Genomic DNA, 18798 nt, shown 5'->3' on the forward strand with positions numbered 1-18798 from the left:
CATAGGGTCTTACTGTCATCCAGGTTGGAGTGCTCTATTATGATCAGAGCTCCCTGCAACCTCTAATCCCTGGGCTCAGGCAATCTTCCCATCTCAGCCTCCTGAGTAGCTAGGACCACAGGCATGTGCCACCACGCCAAGCTAATTTTAAAATTTTTTTTGTAGAAACAGGATCTTGCTATGTTGCCCAGGCTGATCTAGAACTCCTGGCCTCAAATGATCCTCCCACCTATGCCTCCCAAAATGCTGGGATTACAGGTGTGAGCCACCTTACCCAGCCATAGCCTGTTTTTTTCAATAAGCCTCATACTGAAAATATTTCCTCAAAATATTGTTCTTCAAAATGTGTGATTTTGCCCAGTGCAATGGCTCATGCCTGTAATCCCAGCACTATGGAAGGCCAAGGTGGGTGGATCCCTTGAGGCCAGGAGTTTAAGACCAGCCTAGGCAACATGGTGACATCTTGTCTCTACTAAAAATATCCAAAAATTGGCCAAGCACAGGGGCTTATGCCTGTAATCACAACACTTTGGGAGGCTGACGCAGGCGGATCACGAGGTCAGGAGATCAAGATCATCCTGGCCAACATAACCTGGCAGAGGTGGGTGGATCATCCGGGGTCAGGAGTTCGAGACCAACCTGGCCAACATGGTGAAACCCTGTCTCTACTAAAAACACAAAAATTAGCTGGGGGTGGTGGCATATGCCTGTAATCCCAGCTACTCAGAAGGCTGAGGCAGGAGAATGGCCTGAACCGGGGAGGGGTAGGTTGCAGTAAGCAAAGATTGTGCCACTCCACTACAGCCTGGTGACAGAGTGAGACTCTGTCTCAAAAAAAGAAAAAAAAAAAATACAAAAAAGGAAGCTGAGTGTGGGGAAACACGCCTGTAATCACAGCTACTCTGGAGGCTGAGGCAGGAGAATGGCTTGAATCCAGGAGGCAGAGGCTACAGTGAGCCAAGATATGCCACTACATTCTGACCTGGATGAAAAGCAAGACTCTATGTCTTACTCAAAAAAAAAAAAAAAAAAAAGTGTGATTTTTCTTCAAAACCAGTAACTTCTCACTTAACATATAAAACAGTAACACTTTGCTCATTATGTCAAATAATAAATATGAAAAATGAGTTAGTACTCAAATATCTTTTTCCATTTTTCTTAGTTAATAGTGAAAGGATATATTTACCTATAGTAATGTACGTACTTGAATACAAGAGTGATTTTCAGGAAACTGACAGATCTTCCAGGTTGTGCTTTTTTAAAAAAGCAGACTACAAATTCACATAATAAATTTACTTATTTGTCAAGTCTAGAAATGAAGGAGCATCCCTTGTATTTCAAGTGGAAAACCAGTAAACAATGTATGACTTTGGCATTATCATGAAACTGACCACAGAAAGAACTGAAAACTGTGATTACAAACACGTAACAAAATTTGATGGCTGCAAAAACAGCACATGGAAATGCTACAATTTTCTTAACTATACTCTCATCCCTGAATTTCAAACTGTTTCCAACTTTCTTACTATACAATTAATTTCATGATGAAAATCGGTGTATATAAATAGATGACACCATTTCTGAGATTTCTAATAGCCAGAAGAACTTATTTTTTTTTTTTGAGATGGAGTCACGCAGGCTGGAGGGCAGTGGTGCAATCTTGGCTCACTGCAACCTCCGCCTCCTGGGTTGAAGCAATTCTCCTGTCTCAGCCTACTGAGTAGATGGAATTACAGGCACCCACCACCACTCCTGGCTAGTTTTTATATTTTTAGTAGAGACAAGGTTTCACCATGTTGCCTAGGTTGGTCTCGAACGCCTGACCTCAAGTGATCAGCCTGCCTCGACCTCCCAAAGTGCTGAGATTACAGGCGTGAGCCACTGCACCCGGCCCAGAAGAACATTTTTCAGGTCCTTGATGTATTTTCCCTGGCTTCCTTCCAGAAGTTGCACAATGTATCCCCCTCAACCCTGGCGGAATGCAGAGTACCCATCTCAGCAAACTCCTATCAGCATTTCCTCTTATCAAGGCAAGTTTCAGATCCAACTTATAAAAGCTTAAATCTAATATGTTATTTATAAAAAATGCTTAAAGCAAAATAAATAAGAGCCTCAAGGGCAAGGGCCATGTCTGATTTACCTCAGGACTCACACAGCCCCTAACTCAGTGTCACACAAACAAGCTGTGCAACTCAGCCTGGCCAACACAGTGAAACCCCATCTATGCTAAAAACACAAAAAAATTAGCCAGGCGTGGTGGCGCGCACCTGTAGTCCCACCTACTCAGGAGGTTGAGGCAGGAAAATCGCTTGAACCCAGGAGGCAGAGGTTGCAGTTAGCTGAGACTGCTCCACCGTATTCCAGTCTGGGTGACAGAGCAAGAATCCATCTCAAAAAAAAAAAAAAGAAAGAAAAAGAAACTATGCAACCAAGGCTGGCTGAATGTATAAATGCAGGCACAGAGTTGCCCTGGGACAAATGAAAACATACAGACGCTGGGCCATCTGAATGGGAGCACACAGCATTCTGACACTGGGACTTGTCCATCCCAAAGAAAGAAAAACTAGTATCAGAAACTAAACTTGGCCAGGCACCATGACTTATACCTGTAATCCCCACTACATAGGAAGCTGAGGCAGGAGGATCGCTTGAGGCCAGGAATTCAAGACCAGCTTATGTGATACCCTGTCTCTATAAAAAATTTAAAAGTTGGCTGGGCATGGTGGCACACCTGTAGTACCAGATACTTGGGAGGTTGGGGCAGGACAGCTTGAGCCCAGCAGATTGAGGTTGCGATGATCCATGATCGAGCCACTGCACTCAAGCTTAGATGACAGAGCAAGATCCTCTCTCTCTCTCAAAAAATAGTAAAATAAACTTGGTTGATAACAAAAAGACAAACTTAAAAATGGGCAAAGGCTCTGAATGGACATTTATCCAAAGAAGGTATACAAAGGACCAGGAAGCACCTGAAAAGATGCTTAGCTAGGCACAGCGACTCACCAGAGGTCAGAAGTTCAAGACTAGCCTGGCCAACGTGGTGAAACCCCCTCTCTACTAAAAATACAAAAATTAGCTAGGCGTGGTGGTGCACACCTGTAGTCCCAACTACTCAGGAGGCTGAGGCAGAATTGCTTGAACCCAGGAAGCAGAGGTTGCAGTGAGCCAAGACGGCACCACTGTACTCCAGCCTGGGAGACAGAGCGAGACTCTGTTTCAAAAAATAAATAAAGGAAAAGTGACGACGGTGATGGATGCACAGTTCTGTGGATGGACTAAAAGCCATTGTATTGTATAATCTAAACGAACAAACGGTGTGATACATAAATTACATCTCAATAAAGCTATGGGAAAAAAAGCCAACTTGGGGCTAACATAATCTTGACAGAACTGACTTTCACATATACAGAACTTGGGGCTATGGAGACTCTGAACCATGTAGCCATCTTCCCTCTCTCTGGTTCTTGGGCAGGGAGGCAGCAAAAGAATGAAGAATCACTTGGAAACACACTCTCCCAGTCCCCACCCTTTGAGGCCAGAGTATGAGAATACTTACAACTGCTCCTCCAGCGGCCAGGGGATCAGCTTGACAATGCAGTGTCCTTGAGACCAAGCGAACCAGGAGCCATCTGGGGAGAAGGCGACGCTCCAGGTCTCACAGCTGGACTTCCAATCAAACTGGTGGGGGCGCCCGGGCTTGAGTTCAGCCAGCAGCAGCGGTTCCTCTGGGGCAGGAGACAACATGCTTCAAACACACACCCTCTCACTCCCTGACCACCCAGACACAGGAAAGCCACTGTCTCCCCGTGGCAAAGAGTGACACTATGCATTCCCAGAGGGAGTTGTCACTTAAATGACCCAGGGCAGTAAGAGCAGCCACAGGCCACATTCCACCATGGTGACTCAATCCTGGCACTCCCCACCGCTGGTTTGGTTAACTGTGACTCACAGTAACCTTTGTGCCCGTGAACCCAGTGAATGGAGACCTCATTTTCCTATGAATACTTGAAGGGGAAGAAAGTGAAGAGACAGCCAGATCAGGAATATGCAAGATGGTGCTGATTATGGGACCAAAATAGCAAGGCCTTTCAATGCAATTCAGGTTTTTTCAAAAGAGCCTGCTGCTGGTCAAAGAAGGAATACGTGAAACTCAAAGGCCCCTTCTCACTTGCCTGTATCCTCCCCATCATCAAGGCTAAAAACATGCAGCCCTTGCCCTCCTTCCTTGCACTCAGAGGTATGGATTCCATCTCCCCATCTCTCCCGCTTCCTCGGTCCAGGGTTAAACCTTCATCATATCCCACACAGATCTTTTGCTACATTCTCCTGATGGGTCTTCCTACCCCTAGAGATGCTGCTAAAGCTGAAATACACATCCCATCACATCATTTCTTTCAAATACATCTGAAAACTCCCACCTGCCTACATCATAAAGGCAACTGAGCCCAGGCCTTCTACCCCATATCATCTGGCCTAGTCCATCGGTCTAGCCTCCTTCCCTTGTCCCCTCCCAGCAGGCCACACTTTGGCCACAAAATCTCCTTGACATGCAAGTAACTTATTTACTCATACCTGGACCTATTTTTTGCTTTTGAGAATCTCCAGCTTCTCAAAGTAACAGAAAAGAAAAAAATAATAATCCCACCTAGATTCACAACTAAGAAGCATACCCTAATCTCACACTGTCAAAGCGGAAATAAGTCACACCTTGTTTATTTCATTCTCTCTTATGTAACCAATTTCCCTCCTTATCAGTTTCTAAGCACCTTGTTCCAACACCAAGATCATTGCATCTTTGTTTCTCCCAAAACCTCGCACAGGATCTTCTGAAAGAGTAGGCACCAGATTGGAGCTTCTTTATGGACCAACCCACAGTTCCCAGTGCAGTTCTCTACTCCAATGGAAGATTCTCAATGGCTGATGAAGCTCCTAAGTTAAAGGCCTTCACAATGAATTTTTTTTACCATTATGACTGTGATGCTTACTAATACGAAAACTGGCTTCCAGGCCAGATTACTGGCTCACACCTGTAATCCCAGCACTTTGGCAGGCCGAGGCAGGTGGATCACTTAAAGTCAGGAGTTCGAGACCAGCCTGGCCAACATGGTGAAACCCTGTCTCTACTAAAAATACAAAAATTAGCCAGGTGTGGTGGCGTGCACCTGTAATCCCAGCTACTCAGGAGGCTGAGGGAGGAGAATCACTTGAATCCAGGAGGCGGAGGTTGCAGTGAGCTAAGAACGCGCCACTGTACTCCAGCTGGAGTACAGGGGGAAAAAAAAACTGGCTTCCATCCTGAATGAGGTCACTTCCTGATGTGAGCATTCCATATCAGGAATGTGGAATGTGGAAGACTTTGACCCTGGCTGTTACCAGATAGATACTCATTTTTAAAGCCCATTATTTCACATAAGACAGATCTTTACACATCTTACATTTTGACCTCACTGAAATCAGGATGTATCTTATAATCAATGACTTTTTATAGTTAAATAGGTAGTACTTTTTTCTCAGTGATACACAATGATAATACAATCCATGGTATCTTGGATTCAATAAAACAAATGAGAGAGATACATATGTGTATATTTATAAAATATTTTTGCCAGGTGCAGGGGCTCACATCTGTAATCCCAGCACTTTGGAAGGCCAACGCAGGTGGATCACTTGAGGACCGGAGTTTGAGACCAGCCTGGCAAACATGGCGAAACCATATCTCTACTAGAAATACAAAAAAAAAAAAAAAAAAAAATAGCCAGGCATTGTGGCAGGTGCCTGTAGTGCCAGCTACTCAGGAGACTGAGGCAAGAGAAGCACTTGAACTGGGAGGCAGAGGCTGCAATGAACCGAGATCGCACCACCGCACTCTAGCCTGGGTAACAGCAAGATTCTGTCTCTAGTAAACGCATTCTAGTATATGCATTTATAGGAAAATAAATAGGTATATTTTGTTATATAAAAAGGTGTGTTGCTGAAACTTCAGTCTTTAAATAGAATTTTAACAAATAATTATCAAGCCTTTGCAAAGAGAACATTCTCAGAGGTTCTATGTGTAAATCTAGGTTTTAATATATTAGGTCTGGCCAGGCACAGTGGCTCACACCTGTAATCTAGCACTTCAGTAGGCTGAGATGGGACAATCACTTGAGGCCAGGAGTTCAAGATCAGCCTAGTCAACATAGTAAGACCCCATCTCTTAAAAAAAAAAAAAAAAATATATATATATATATATATATATATAATCTCCTAAAGTCAGGAGTTCAAGCCAGCCTGGCCAACATGGTGAAACTCCGTTTCTACTGAAAATACACACACACAGACAGACAGACAGACAGACACACACACACACACACACACACATACATATAGCATTGTTGACGTTTTGGGCCACACACACATATATACGTGTGTGTGTATATGGTCTGTGTAAATAGCTATTTGTATAGACCCAGATAAATCATCCTAGAAATCTGTACATTTGTGTAATAGTTTCATTTACACAATCACATGTGTGTATGAATATACTCCTATAAGTGTGAACACTCGCATGGTCAGACATCATTTTGTATCTTAAATCCAAAACAGGTCTCTCAACGCTATGCAGAATCCCTCAACACTTTGTCCAATCTGAACATTTCTAGATATTTTCCTATGGTGACATAAGACCTAATCTGTTAAGGTCTTCTTCACGTAGCCCACCGGTTTTCAACTGGGGGCAATTTTGCCTCTCCAGGACATTTGGCAATAACATTTCTGGATGTCACAACTGGAGGTGCTACTACTGCCATCTAGTGGGTGGAGGCCAGGGATGCTGGTCCACACCCTACAGTGCACAGGACAGCCCCCAACGATGAATGATCTGGCCCAAAACGTCAACAATGCGAGGCTGAGAAACCCAGATACAGTCAAATATTAAATGACATTGACTGATCTAGAGAAACATTTGCCAAAGATCTGGATGGCCTAGGGTGGTGGCTCACGCCTGTAATCCCAGCACAGGGGAATTAGAGGGAAGCAGAGGTGGAAAGATAAGGATTGCTTGAGACCAGGTGTTCTAGATCAAATGACTAGGATGAAAATTTCTTTTTTCCAACCTGACAATATTCACAGTTGGTTCACTTTCTCTACATTATCCATTCTTTTTGTTTGTTTTTGAGATGGAGTCTGGTTTTGTCACCCAGGCTGGACTGTAATGGCACAATCTCGGCTCACTGCAACCTCCACCTCCCGGGTTCAAGCAATTCTTGTGCCTCAGCCTCCCGAGAAGCTGGGATTACAGGCATGCACCACCACACCCAGATAATTCTTGTATTTTTAGTAGAGACAGGTTTTTACCATGTTGGCCAGACTGGTCTCAAACTCCTGGCCTCAAGCAATCCGCCTACTTGGCTTCCCAAAGCGCTGGGATTACAGGCATGAGCCACCATGCCTGGCCTTTTTGTCTTTTTCAATTTCCCAAACCACATCCATTAGCAAGTTCTATCAAGTCTGCTTCCAAAGGACTTGCTAAGGGCCGGGCATGACAGCTCACACCTGTGATCCCATAATCCCAGCACTTTTGGAGGCCAAGGCAGGTGGATCACCTGAGGTCAGGGGTTCAAGACCAGCCTGGCCAAGACGGTGAAACCCCGTCTCTACTAAAAATACAAAAAAACTACCTGGGCGTGTTGGTGCATACCTGTAGTCCCAGCTATTCGGGAGGCTGAAGCAGGAGAATTGCTTGAACCAGAGAGGGGGAGGTTGCAGTGAGCCAAGATAGCGCCACTGCACTCTAGGCTGGGAGAGAGACTCTGACAAAAAAAAAAAAAAACTTGCCAAATCTAACCCCGTTCCATCTCTATTCTCATCTATGCAACATCATCTCCTGCCTGGCCCAGTAGGCAACCTTCCAGCTGCTCTCCCTGCTTCCCCTCTCGCCCCGCACCATCGGTTCTCCTTGTCTCCAGAGTGATCAGTTTCAAACACTGTTAGAATAAAACCCTACCTCCTCACCCGGCCCTCAAAATCCAGCATCACCTGAACCTCCCTGAGCTTGTACTTCTCCTCTCCCTGCCCCTGGCTCCAACACATCAGCCTTCTCTCTACCCTCTGCCAATGCTCAATTAGTTCTGACTGTAGGCCTCTGCACCAACCATTCCCTTCACCTGGGAGCCTCTCCTGGGCTGGCACCTACCCTTATTCAGGTCTGGCTCAAATGACAAATGCTTGGAGAGCTCTTCTGACCCCTAGTCCATCTCCTTTACAACCCCTCACTTTATTTTCTTTACAACTCTATCACCATTTGATTGCCATCTGTCTCCCCTCTACTAGGACATCAATTCCTGGGAGCAGGGACCTTGTATATTTATCCCCAGAGCTGCCAGAGTTCCTGGTGGAGGGCAGGCAGTGAGTAAATACTTGTCTAATAAATACACATGGTGTAACTCTTTAAACAGAAAAGTAAAATAAAGCTGGGCGGGCATGGTGGCTCACGCTTGTAATCCCAGCACTTTGGGAGGCCAAGGCAGGTGGATCACTTGAGGCCAGGAGTTCCAAACCAGCCTGGCCAACATGGTGAAACCCTGTCTCTACTTAAAATACAAAAATTAGCTGGGAGTGGTGGCGCACACCTGTAATCCCAGCTACTCGGGAGGCTGAGGCAGGAGAACTGCTTGAACCTAAAAGGTGCAGGTTGCAGTGAGCTGAAATCAAGCCACTGCACTCCAGACTGGGTGACAAAGCAAGACTCTCTCAAAAAAATAAAGCCCCTTAAACTATGATGGTGCTTTGCCAAACATTTCACATAAAATGCTTCTTAAGCACAAGCCCTACCCAGAACTCACACTCTATTTCTGTGATTTAGGGATTTAATCTCTTGCTATTTCAGGTTCAGGAATCCAGGAGCTAAAAGAAGAACAAACCCAGTGACTCCTGTCTCTTGGAGTCTGGGCCCAAACTAAACTTGGCTACAGGGAGAGAAAGCCCTAATTAGTGCAGAACTTAAAAACAAACAAACAAAAACAGAGCTGGGGATGGCGGATCTAGCTTCATCTGGTATGGTACTTGCAGTGACCCTTCTCAGTGAAAAGGCCTATGAATCAGCGTTTCTCTGTTTTCTCCTTTTTTTTTTTTTTTTTTTTTTTTTTTTTTTTTTTTTTTTTTTTTTTTTTTTTTTTTTTTTTTTTTTTTTTTTTTTTTTTTGAGACAGAGTCTCACTCTGCCGCCCAGGCTGGAGTGCAGTGGTGCGACCTCGGCTCACTGCAACCTCTGCCTCCTGGGTTCAAGCGATTCTCCTGCCTCAGCCTCCCAAATAGCTGAGATTATAGCCATGTACCACCACACCCGGCTAATTTTTGCATTTTTAGTAGAGATGAGGTTTTACCATGTTGGCCAGGCGGTCTTGAACTCCTGACCTTAGGTAATGCACCTGCTTCTGCCTCCCAAAGTGCTGGGATTACAGGCGTGAGCCACCATGTCTGGCTTCTTTCTTTTTTAAATTGATAAATTAAAATCATATATATTATGGCATATAACATGTTTTGATATATGTATACATTGTGGAATGGCTCAGCCAAGCTCATTACCATATATGCATTACCTCACATACTTATTTTTGTGTGGTGAGAACACTTAAAATCTACTCTTAGCAAATTTCAAGTATATCTCATACACTTGGGGGTGGGTTTTTATTTTTGGGTTTTTTTTTGGTCATTTTTGAAAGAGTCTTATGCCGTCACCCAGGCTGGGGTGCAGTGGCTAGATCACAGCTCACTGCAGCCTCAACCTCCCACCCAGGTTCAAGTGCTCCTCCCACCTCAGGCTCCCATGTATCTGGGACTAAAGGGGCATACCACCAGACTCAGTTCATTTTCCTTTTTTTTCCCTCAAATTTTTAGTAGAGATGGGGTCTTGCTATGTTGACCGAGTTGGTTTTGATCTCCTGAGCTCAAGCAATCCTCCAACAGGTATGAGCCATCGCACCTGGCCCTGGATCAGGGTTTTCTAGTTAAACAATGGGATGTGTTTGGACAATCAGGCTGAATGGAAAGGTATTTATTATAAGCCTCTTCTAGGCAAGGCAGTTAGCCTGAATACACAGATGAAAGCTATGACCCCAGCCAGCAGGAAGCTAGGTGGCTTTTCCTGTCTCAGGATGTGTACATTAGATATTCCACCGGCCCCAAAAGCTTTCCTCGGTTGCTCCATCTTATCATTCAGAGATTGGTCCTCATGTCAGAGACCATCCTGGCCTCACTATCTAAAGTGACCATTCACTTTCCCTTTTTTTTTTTTTTTTTTTTTGAGACAGGGTCTCACTCTGTTGCGCAGGCTGGAATGCAGTGGCACAATCACGGCTCACTTCAACTTCTACCTCCCCAGGCTCAGATGATCCTCCCAGCTCAGCCTCCCCAGAAGCCGGGACTATAGGTGCCTTCCACCATGTACGTACCTATAGTTCTGTATTTTTTGCAGAGAGGGGTTTCATCATGCTGCCCAGACCAGTCTCAAACTCCTGGGCTCAAAAGATCTACCCAAGTTGGCCTCCCAAAGTGCTGAGACTTAGGTGTGAGCCATGGCACCCTGCACCATTCACTTTCCTTTAAACATTCGATTTTCTTTATAATCTTCCCTTATTTTCTTTTTTTTTTNTGGAGTTTTGCTCTTATTGCCCAGGCTGGAGTGATCTCAGCTCACTGCAACCTCCACCTCCCGGGTTCAAGTGATTCTCCTGAGTAGCTGGGATTACAGGCATGCACCACCACCCCTGGTTGATTTTGTATTTTAGTCGAGACAGTGTTTCATTATGTTGGTGAGGCTGACCTCAAGTGATCTGCCCACCTCAGCCTCCCAAAGTGCTGGGATTACAGGCGTGAGCCTCCCCAGCACGCTCGATCGATATTTTCTTGATTCTGTCCTTTTTATGTATTTATTGTCTATCTCTTCCTCAACCCACCCAAACATGCCCATTCACTGCTCTTGGGCTATGCTAACAGGGAAATCACGTGTGATTACCAACCACTTGAAATGTGGCAAGTCAGAATTAAGATGGGCTGTAAGTATAAAATACACAACACATCTTGAACACAACACAAAAGAAAACCTAAAACATTGGTCAGGCGCAGTGGCTCACACCTGTAATCCCAGCACTTTGGGAGGCTGAGGCAGGTGGATCACAAGGTCAGGAGTTCAAGACCAGTCTGGCCAAGATGGTGAAACCCTGTCTCTACTAAAAACACAAAATTTAGCCAGGTGTGATGGCAGGCACCTGTAATCCCAGCTAATCGGGAGGCTGAACTGCTTGAACCCAGGAGACAGTGACTGCAGTGAGCTGAGATCACGCCACTGCACTCCAGCCTGAGAGCAAGACTCCATCTCAAAAAAAAAAGAAAATCTAAAACATTACAATTTCTTTGATTACATGTAGAAGTAACATTTTAGATATGCTGGATTGAAAAAGAGTTTTAAAATTGTCACCTATTGTCACCTAGTTCATTTTTCTTTTAATGTGGCTACTGAACATTTTAAATTACATATGTGGCTGATATTAAACTGGTTGATCAGCGCTGGCCTAGAGGGTGCCTGGCACATAGTAGACACTCAATAAATATTTGTTGAATGAATAAACGCATTCTAACCATTGCTTTGAAGATTTCAACTGTTGCCCATTGTATTTCCTTTACAATGGGCTTTATTCCATTTGAAAAGAAGTTTAACTTTGGCCTTTTTTGTACAGTAACTTGGCAGCTCTCAACAGCCCTGCCCAAACCCTCAAAACGAAGTTGTCAATCTTCAAGAAAACCCCAGAACTAGAAACAGATTTCTGTTAAAAAGGGAGACTAACTACAGATTGCTTTCAGACTGAACTGTAAAGAGGCAATGGAAATGAAACGGAAGCTATAAAAAGATTCACATAGGATCCACACAAACAGTAGGAGCCCCTTTAAAAAGAATTCTATGGGTAACACACTCACTGAAAAGAAAGCCCTTATCTAGATGGGAAGGGGAGAGAGCTGCCTTTAACTCAATGCCTGACTTCAGCAAACAAAGAAATGTCATTTCCTAAATTAAAAAGTAACACCACCCCAGGGAATACCCAGATTTCAACCTTCCCACCCACAACAACAGGCCGTCAGCAATCAGAATCCTCCAGACCAGGATGAAGCTTGAACTTGGCTGCAACATTACAATGCGGTTCTGGAACAAATTCTGAGCCCTAGGCCTTGACCCCTTTCTGAAAATTTATCCTAAGGAAACTGCTTTTAAACTCGGGTACTTTCAAGAGCTGGACTCCAGGAATCAATTCTAAATCTATTCCAAGTTTCTATACAGGTGGGGTTCCAAGGAAGGTCGTTGGAGGGGAGAAGACCGAGGCGTGCATGCGTCTTGAGGATTTTCCCCTTGCATAAGAGACACATCTTTCCTACTAAGATTTTATGTTCATCTGGGTTGGCTTGAGGTATATCCAATATCCTCTGACTTCCACGCTGTCTTCCGATGGGGATGGCAGTTAAAAAGAACAGAGGCAAGGTCCTGACCTATCAGAGTATCCTAAACTTGCCAGATCATACAGTTCACCAGGGATTAGCGTCTCCAGCCCCGCCCCACCTCCACTGAATTAGTCTCCAGTGGGAGAGCCTGGAAATAGATTGCTTCAACTGAGAACTCAGACCCCATTTTTACCGTAAGCTCCCAACCACCCTCCGAGGCAGGTACTAGAATTATCCCATTTTGCAGATACAAAACTGAGATGTGGGTGGCGGTGGTTCAGTGGCTTGTCCACTGTCACGATCACACAGCTTGTGAGGGGCAGAGGTGACCCACATCCAGACCTGCGAGTGCGTCCCCAGCACCAGGGTACCCAGGGGCACCCACCCCTTTGGGGATCTCCGTTTTAGGGCTTGGTGTCCCCCCCGCCCCGAGTCCCACCCGGGAGCCCCCTCTCTGCCGGTCGGGGGATCTCCTCCCGCAGAAACCCGACCTTCCCGATCCTGTCGCCGGCGGGAGTCGGGGTGGCGGCCGCTGACAGCGAAAGTGAAACAAAGCTGGGCGCCGGGCGCGCACCCCCGCCAGACCCGCGCGGACCTTCCAGGCCGGACGCCCCCGCCGCATCCAGCCCCCGCCCCTCCGAGCCCACTCCGCGGTCGCCTCTTTCCTCCCCGGGGAGAACGGGCCTCGGCCTGGCCGGGCTGGAACGGCTGCGCCCGACCCCACTCACCTCCGGCCTCCATGGAGGACGCGCGCGGCCCCCGCGGCAGGCGGCGGGCGCCTCAGCCCCCCGGGCCGCGGGCCCTCATGCCGCCCCCGCGCCGCCCGCCCCGGCCCGGCCGCCGCCGCCCGGAGAGGCCATCAGCTGCTTCCCGTCACATGGCGGTGGGCGCGGGCGGGGACGCGCGGGGGCGGGGCGCAGGGGAAACGGCGGGGGGTGGGGGCGGGAACAGGATAAAAACGGGGGGGGGTGCAGCTGAAGGAAAAGATGGAAAATCGGGGGGCGGCGGTACGCTGACGGGATAAAAGCCGAGGGGTTGCTGAGGGGAAACGGGGGCGGGGAAGACGCGCGAACCTGATAAAAATGGGGCGGGGGCGGGGGCGGGGGGAGCTGAGCGGAAACGGGGTGGGGCGCGAACAGGATAAAAGCCGGTGGTTGCACAGGGTCTTGAGGGGAGTCAGCGCCGGATAAAAACGGGGAGGGGAGGGTAGTGAACAGGGTTGAGGGAAACGGGGGAAAGGGGGAGCTGGAAACCCGAGTGGGGGAAGCCGGGCTCAGGGGAAAAGGCGGCGTTGGAGAGGGGTAGAGCAGGCTGAGGGAAGAACCGGGCGTAGGGAGCGGGGGACTGACGGCGGTGGGGGGAGGGGAGCCAAAGGGGCTGAAGCGAAGTTCAGGGGAGGGGCAGGTAAAGATGGGGCTTTGCGAAGCCTGATGGCGGGGAACGGGTAAAAATGGGGGCGGGAGAATAGGGTGGAGGGAACACTGGCCGAGGAGAAACCTGGGGGAGATCTGGGCTTAGGGGAAAATGGGGAGGGAGTGGGGGTGGAAGAAAGGTGTAATAACCGGGTGCCGGGGGCCGGGGGAGGATATGGGTTTGAATGGGGGGGAGGGGCAAGGGTCAGGGGTAGGGTAAAACGATGGGGGCTGTTGAACGGCTCCGGTAATGGGAGGGGAAGTGAGGAGAAAATGGGGCGTGAGGGGGGGAGGAGGGCAGGGTGAAACCGGAGCGGAGGTGGGAACGAGGATAGAAACGGGGCATGCGGCGATTCGGGAGACTGTCCTAGCTGCCTACTGCGACAGCCTCGTCTGCCCCGTCCCCCTGAGCAGCCTGCTCTCCTCTCTACCTGCATGGCCTGCAGAAATGGCTGGCTTCGGGCGGACGCCCCCTTTCTGACATTCCAGGGCCAGGGCTGGAGTCATCACGGAGACTTTTCATGCCTGAAAGACCCCATTTCTTAGTTGTCCGGTCCCCCGTAATGTCAGTGGCGTGGGGATTTCTTCCTGAGCTGAGCTCGTAGTCCCCAGAATGCCTCCCCTTACCCCCCACTGGAGGGCTTCCCTTTTCTGCTCTGGGCCCAAGCTCTTCCCGCGGTTCTTGGTGTCAACTTCCTTCAAGTCACCCTTCCGCCTCTCCTTCCTTTCTCCCCGCCTTTCTTCGCTTCCCTTCCAGTGTCCTCTCCATTTCCCGGTCACTGGTCGCAGAGCTCCGGATCGCAGTGGTTCCATTTTAAACTTCTTTGGTTTCTAACGCAACCTATTTTCTACGGTAACTCAGGTTCCCGGTTCCCATGTTCTTTTCCACCATGGTCCCTCCATGTTAATTTTTTTTTTTTTTTTTTGACCCAGGCCTCTGTTTTATGAGCCCTCGGTACGTCCTTCCTGTGACCTTTACTGCCTGTGTCCCGTCTGGCCTCCTGGGTTACACACCTGTTCACCCCTCTTGGCCGGTTTTGGTTTTTTTTTTTTCTTTTTTTTTGGACCCACCAGTTTCTTGATCTCCCCCTTTTCCTCTGGCTGCCTTTTCTTTCCTCGCCGCCCATTTTAACTTTAGCATGCCACGTTCTCACCCTTCATTTTCCACTGGGTATTTCATTTTCTGTTTCTCAATTTTAAAAAACGGCCCAGCGCACCCCTTTCTCTGGGCCTCCACTTTTATCCCGGCACCAGTGTCGGCCTACTCCACCTCTGCTCCCTTTTAATCGCTAATTTCCCACCTCCTGAAGATCCCCGTCTTACTGTCCAGCCTCCCCCCGCTCATTTTTCCCTTTTCCAATTTTCTGAGTCTCCATTTTTTGTCTCCCAATTCCTTCGATTCCTGGAGTCTTCCAGGCCTCCTTTTTATCTACACGTCATGGAAAAAAATAAAAGGGTAAGGGGGCAGGGCGCGGTGGCTCACGCCTGTAATCCCAGCACTTTGAGAGACTGAGGCAGGTGGATCACCTGAGGTGGGGAGTTCGAGACCAGCCTTGCCAACATGGCGAAACCCCGTCTCTACAAAAATTAGCTGGTGGTGGCGGGTGCCTGTAATCCCAGCTACTTGGGAGACTGAGGCAGGACAATCACTTGAACCCGGGTTGCAGTGAGCCGAGATCATGCCCCATTGCACTACAGTCTGGGCAATAGAGCAAAACTCCGTCTCAAAAAGAAAAGGGGGGGAGGCCGGGGAGCGGGCAAGGGGAAGAATATTGTTGACAATATTTAAAAAGCAAAAAGCTGGTTAAAAAAAAAAAAAAAAAACAACTTTGGCAAGCTCGTTTTTCGAAGTCTTTTCAGTTTACTAATCAAGTCTCAATAAAGATCACAAAAGCACTTATTTAAAAATAGCTTTATTCCATTATCTTTTTAAAAAAATGCGTATGATAACCTCAGAACTAATTTCTCCCAACCCCCACCACATCTTAAAATGTAAATAATGGAGAAGGAGCTGCCTGTTTTTCTTTGTAGCAGTTCCTGGCCAGTCCCAATGTGACAAATATCGGTTGGCACTTATTGCATCATGATACATTTTACCTAGTAAGGATAATAGTCTCAGTGCATGGGTTATTGCAATTTTCCATCCTGTGTTTTCCTGTGGCAATTACAGGCCTTGTATGTACTTGTGAGAATTGGAGCTAATATCAAAGCCACAGAATTGTGGAGCCCCCTTCTGGGGTCCCCACCAGGTTTTGAGAAAAAAAAAAGTCAGTTGCAGTGAACCTGAAGTGTCTGTCTTCCTGGTTCTGGTAAATAGATCTCAAGTTCTCTAAGTTAACAATACATGCAGATAAGATTTTTTTTAAAGCACAATGTAACAACTTGGACTTTACCACACCAACTGTAATCCATTGTCCATATGCTTGTGGATTTGGGCATGGATCGTCTTAAAAGCAGTCCTAATTCTTCAAAGATCCTTTAAACTTGAAGACCTGGACTTTATCTGACTCAGGATATTAATGTACACACAGGACTCAGATATGTGACAGCAGTCACAGCTCAGCTGGTTAAAGGTTTATAGTGTTCAGCACCAGAACCTTGCAGCTCCCATTTAGTAGTGGAAAAACCCTCAAATATTTCCTATCAACAGATGCGTGTGCAAGAGAAGAGGAAGTTGTGGAAAATATCCCAGTGATCTTACAAAACATTCTCTGTGTTCCCAGCTAGAATTTTTTTTCCCCCCTCAACAGTTTTTGTGTTTTCTTTTTTTAATCTTGTGGCCTCTGAATAGTAGACTCTTCAATTCTGGAATTTGATTGCCAAGGACCCTAAAGAAGAGACTCACTCAGCATTCAGAGACTTTAGAAGCCAGCTGAGTATATCATTCTAAAATGATGCTAATTTACACTTTTGAGAATGGTTAAGTACCTGGGGTACTTTGCAACAAAAGACAAAAAGCTAGTAGAACTGCAATTCACAGCTATTTCTGCGAGGTAAACATTGCAGCCCACTCCTGAGCTCCCCAATGTCCTGAGCAGGGGACAGGGCATCCTTCTAGCGATTTGCTTAGTTCAGTCCCTTCATCCAAGAAAACAGACTTTCCCCAACCACACCTGCAGGCTTACTTCAGACAACCAGCTTCTCATTTTAGAGTCCCAGTTCCTAGAATTGGAGAAAGGAAGTTCCCCTTTAAACCCTAGTCTTCCCCACTAGACCAGATACTCAAAATTAAAGAGTGCTAATTCAAGTCAGATTTCCATATTTAGCAAACATCCATTGCACCCTTATAAGGTCCCTGACTTTAAGAAATTTAGATGAAATCAGAAAACATAAATCTCAAAACTATACAAGGATCTACTGGAAGCGTCAGCAGCCTAAACTCATCACGTTATCTTCATTCCAAATTTAGTGTTATTGATCAGTGTACCCTCAGAATATCCTTAAGAAGCAGGAAGGAAACAAGTTTTCCTCTTCCCATTTCCAAGAAAAACAGTCCAGATGAGCTGGTTTGCCCAAGCAGGTCTTATCACCAGATACTCCATTATGAAATGTGTCTCCTGCCTTCTTTCAAAGCAACAGGAGAAATGAAGCATAGGAGAGTCTGCAAGCCAATAGTGTATCACCTAGGAGGCTTTTATATAAATATGAAGCTCTGCAAAATATGAGGTTATAATGAAAAGCACTTCCTATTACCAGTTCCCTAAATCTTTTTAAAACAATTCTATTTCCAGGGAAATAAAAATGGTTAAGACAGTGCTCTGATTTGCATAGTTCAGTCCCTTCATCCAAGAAAACAGACTTTCCCCAACCACACCTGCAGGGTTACTTCAGACAACCAGCTTCTCATTTTAGAGTCCCGGTTCCTAGAATTGGAGAAAGGAAGTTCCCCTTTAAGCCCTAGGTCTTCCTCATTAGAGCAGATTCGCAACATTAAAGCGTGCAAATTCAAGTCAGATTTTTGTATTTAGCAGGTGACCTTACAAAGATGTTTTTCAATAAATGGAAGGAAAGACGTGTGTGCTTGGTTTTGTTTTTTGCTGAGGCCCAAACGTTGCTAGTGCAAGCCCCCCGCCAGGGGTGCAGGTCGAGTCAAAGCTGAATGAAGAGCTCATCTTCAGTGTAGCTTTCCAAGCTTTCAGAACAAGAAACAATAGGTGAGCAATTTCCTCACCTATTTTTACAGGTGAGGAAATAGAGGCCAAGAGAGAGGTAAAGAATCGTGCCCTAGCCCTTGAAAGAAGGAAGCAGCAGAGCCCAGATTCAACTGCAGGTGTTTCTAACTCCAAAGCCTAAACCAAACTGCCTTCCTCTGATTGGTTATGGTAGTTGAAACTTAACCTGTTCCAGGGATCAACTATTTGCCTGGTTTCTTGGTCATGAGCTCACTTGGGCAGTGATAAAGGAAGTTTCCCTATCATCTCCTTTTGTGCCAGGGCAAGCTGGTTACAAACCTTTAATAGTGACAAAGGAAGGCCAGGCACAGTGGACACACCTGTAATCCCAGCACTTTGGGAGGCCGAGGCAGGCAGATCACAAGGTCAGGAGTTTAAGACCAGCCTGGCCAACATAGTGAAACTCTGTCTCTACTTAAAAATGCAAATACATTAGCCGAGCATGGTGGTGCGCACCTGTCGTCCTAGCTACTCAGGAGACTGAGGCAGGAAAATCACCTGAACCCAGGAGGCGGAGATTGTAGTAAGCCAAGATCACGCCACTGCACTCCAGCCTGGGCAAAAGAGCGAGACTTCGTCTCAAAAAAAAAAAAAAAGAAAAGAAAAAACAATAGTGGCAAAAGGCACCAAGACTCAGTGCTTCCCTTACCCGGGCTCCCTCCAAATCAGCATCTGTCACAGTAGATCAACCTGGACAAAGCCAGGATTCACAGCAGAAATGGCACCTCAGACAGCAAAGCAGCCTTC

General features: G+C 46.7%; 1 protein-coding gene across 2 annotated transcripts in view; it reads right to left on the reverse strand.

Moving 5' to 3' along the window:
* Window positions 1-14454, reverse strand: part of WSB2 (WD repeat and SOCS box containing 2) — a 29309-nt gene extending 14855 nt beyond the window's left edge. Inside the window, exons 1-2 of one of the 2 annotated variants that reach the window (XM_017529555.2) lie at window positions 14311-14454; window positions 3557-3725 (exon numbers count right to left, since the gene is read on the reverse strand). In XM_017529555.2, coding sequence (XP_017385044.1) covers window positions 3557-3725; window positions 14311-14386 — 245 coding nt within the window. In that variant the 5' untranslated portion in view covers window positions 14387-14454. Of the gene's footprint in view, window positions 1-3556; window positions 3726-13195; window positions 13348-14310 lie in introns of those variants that run through there. The other variant, XM_017529557.2, reaches the window with a different exon arrangement.
* Window positions 14455-18798: the final 4344 nt, after the last annotated feature.

This window comes from Cebus imitator, unplaced genomic scaffold (genome assembly GCF_001604975.1).
Source record: "Cebus imitator isolate Cc_AM_T3 unplaced genomic scaffold, Cebus_imitator-1.0 Scaffold59, whole genome shotgun sequence".
Classification (NCBI taxonomy): domain Eukaryota; kingdom Metazoa; phylum Chordata; class Mammalia; order Primates; family Cebidae; genus Cebus; species Cebus imitator.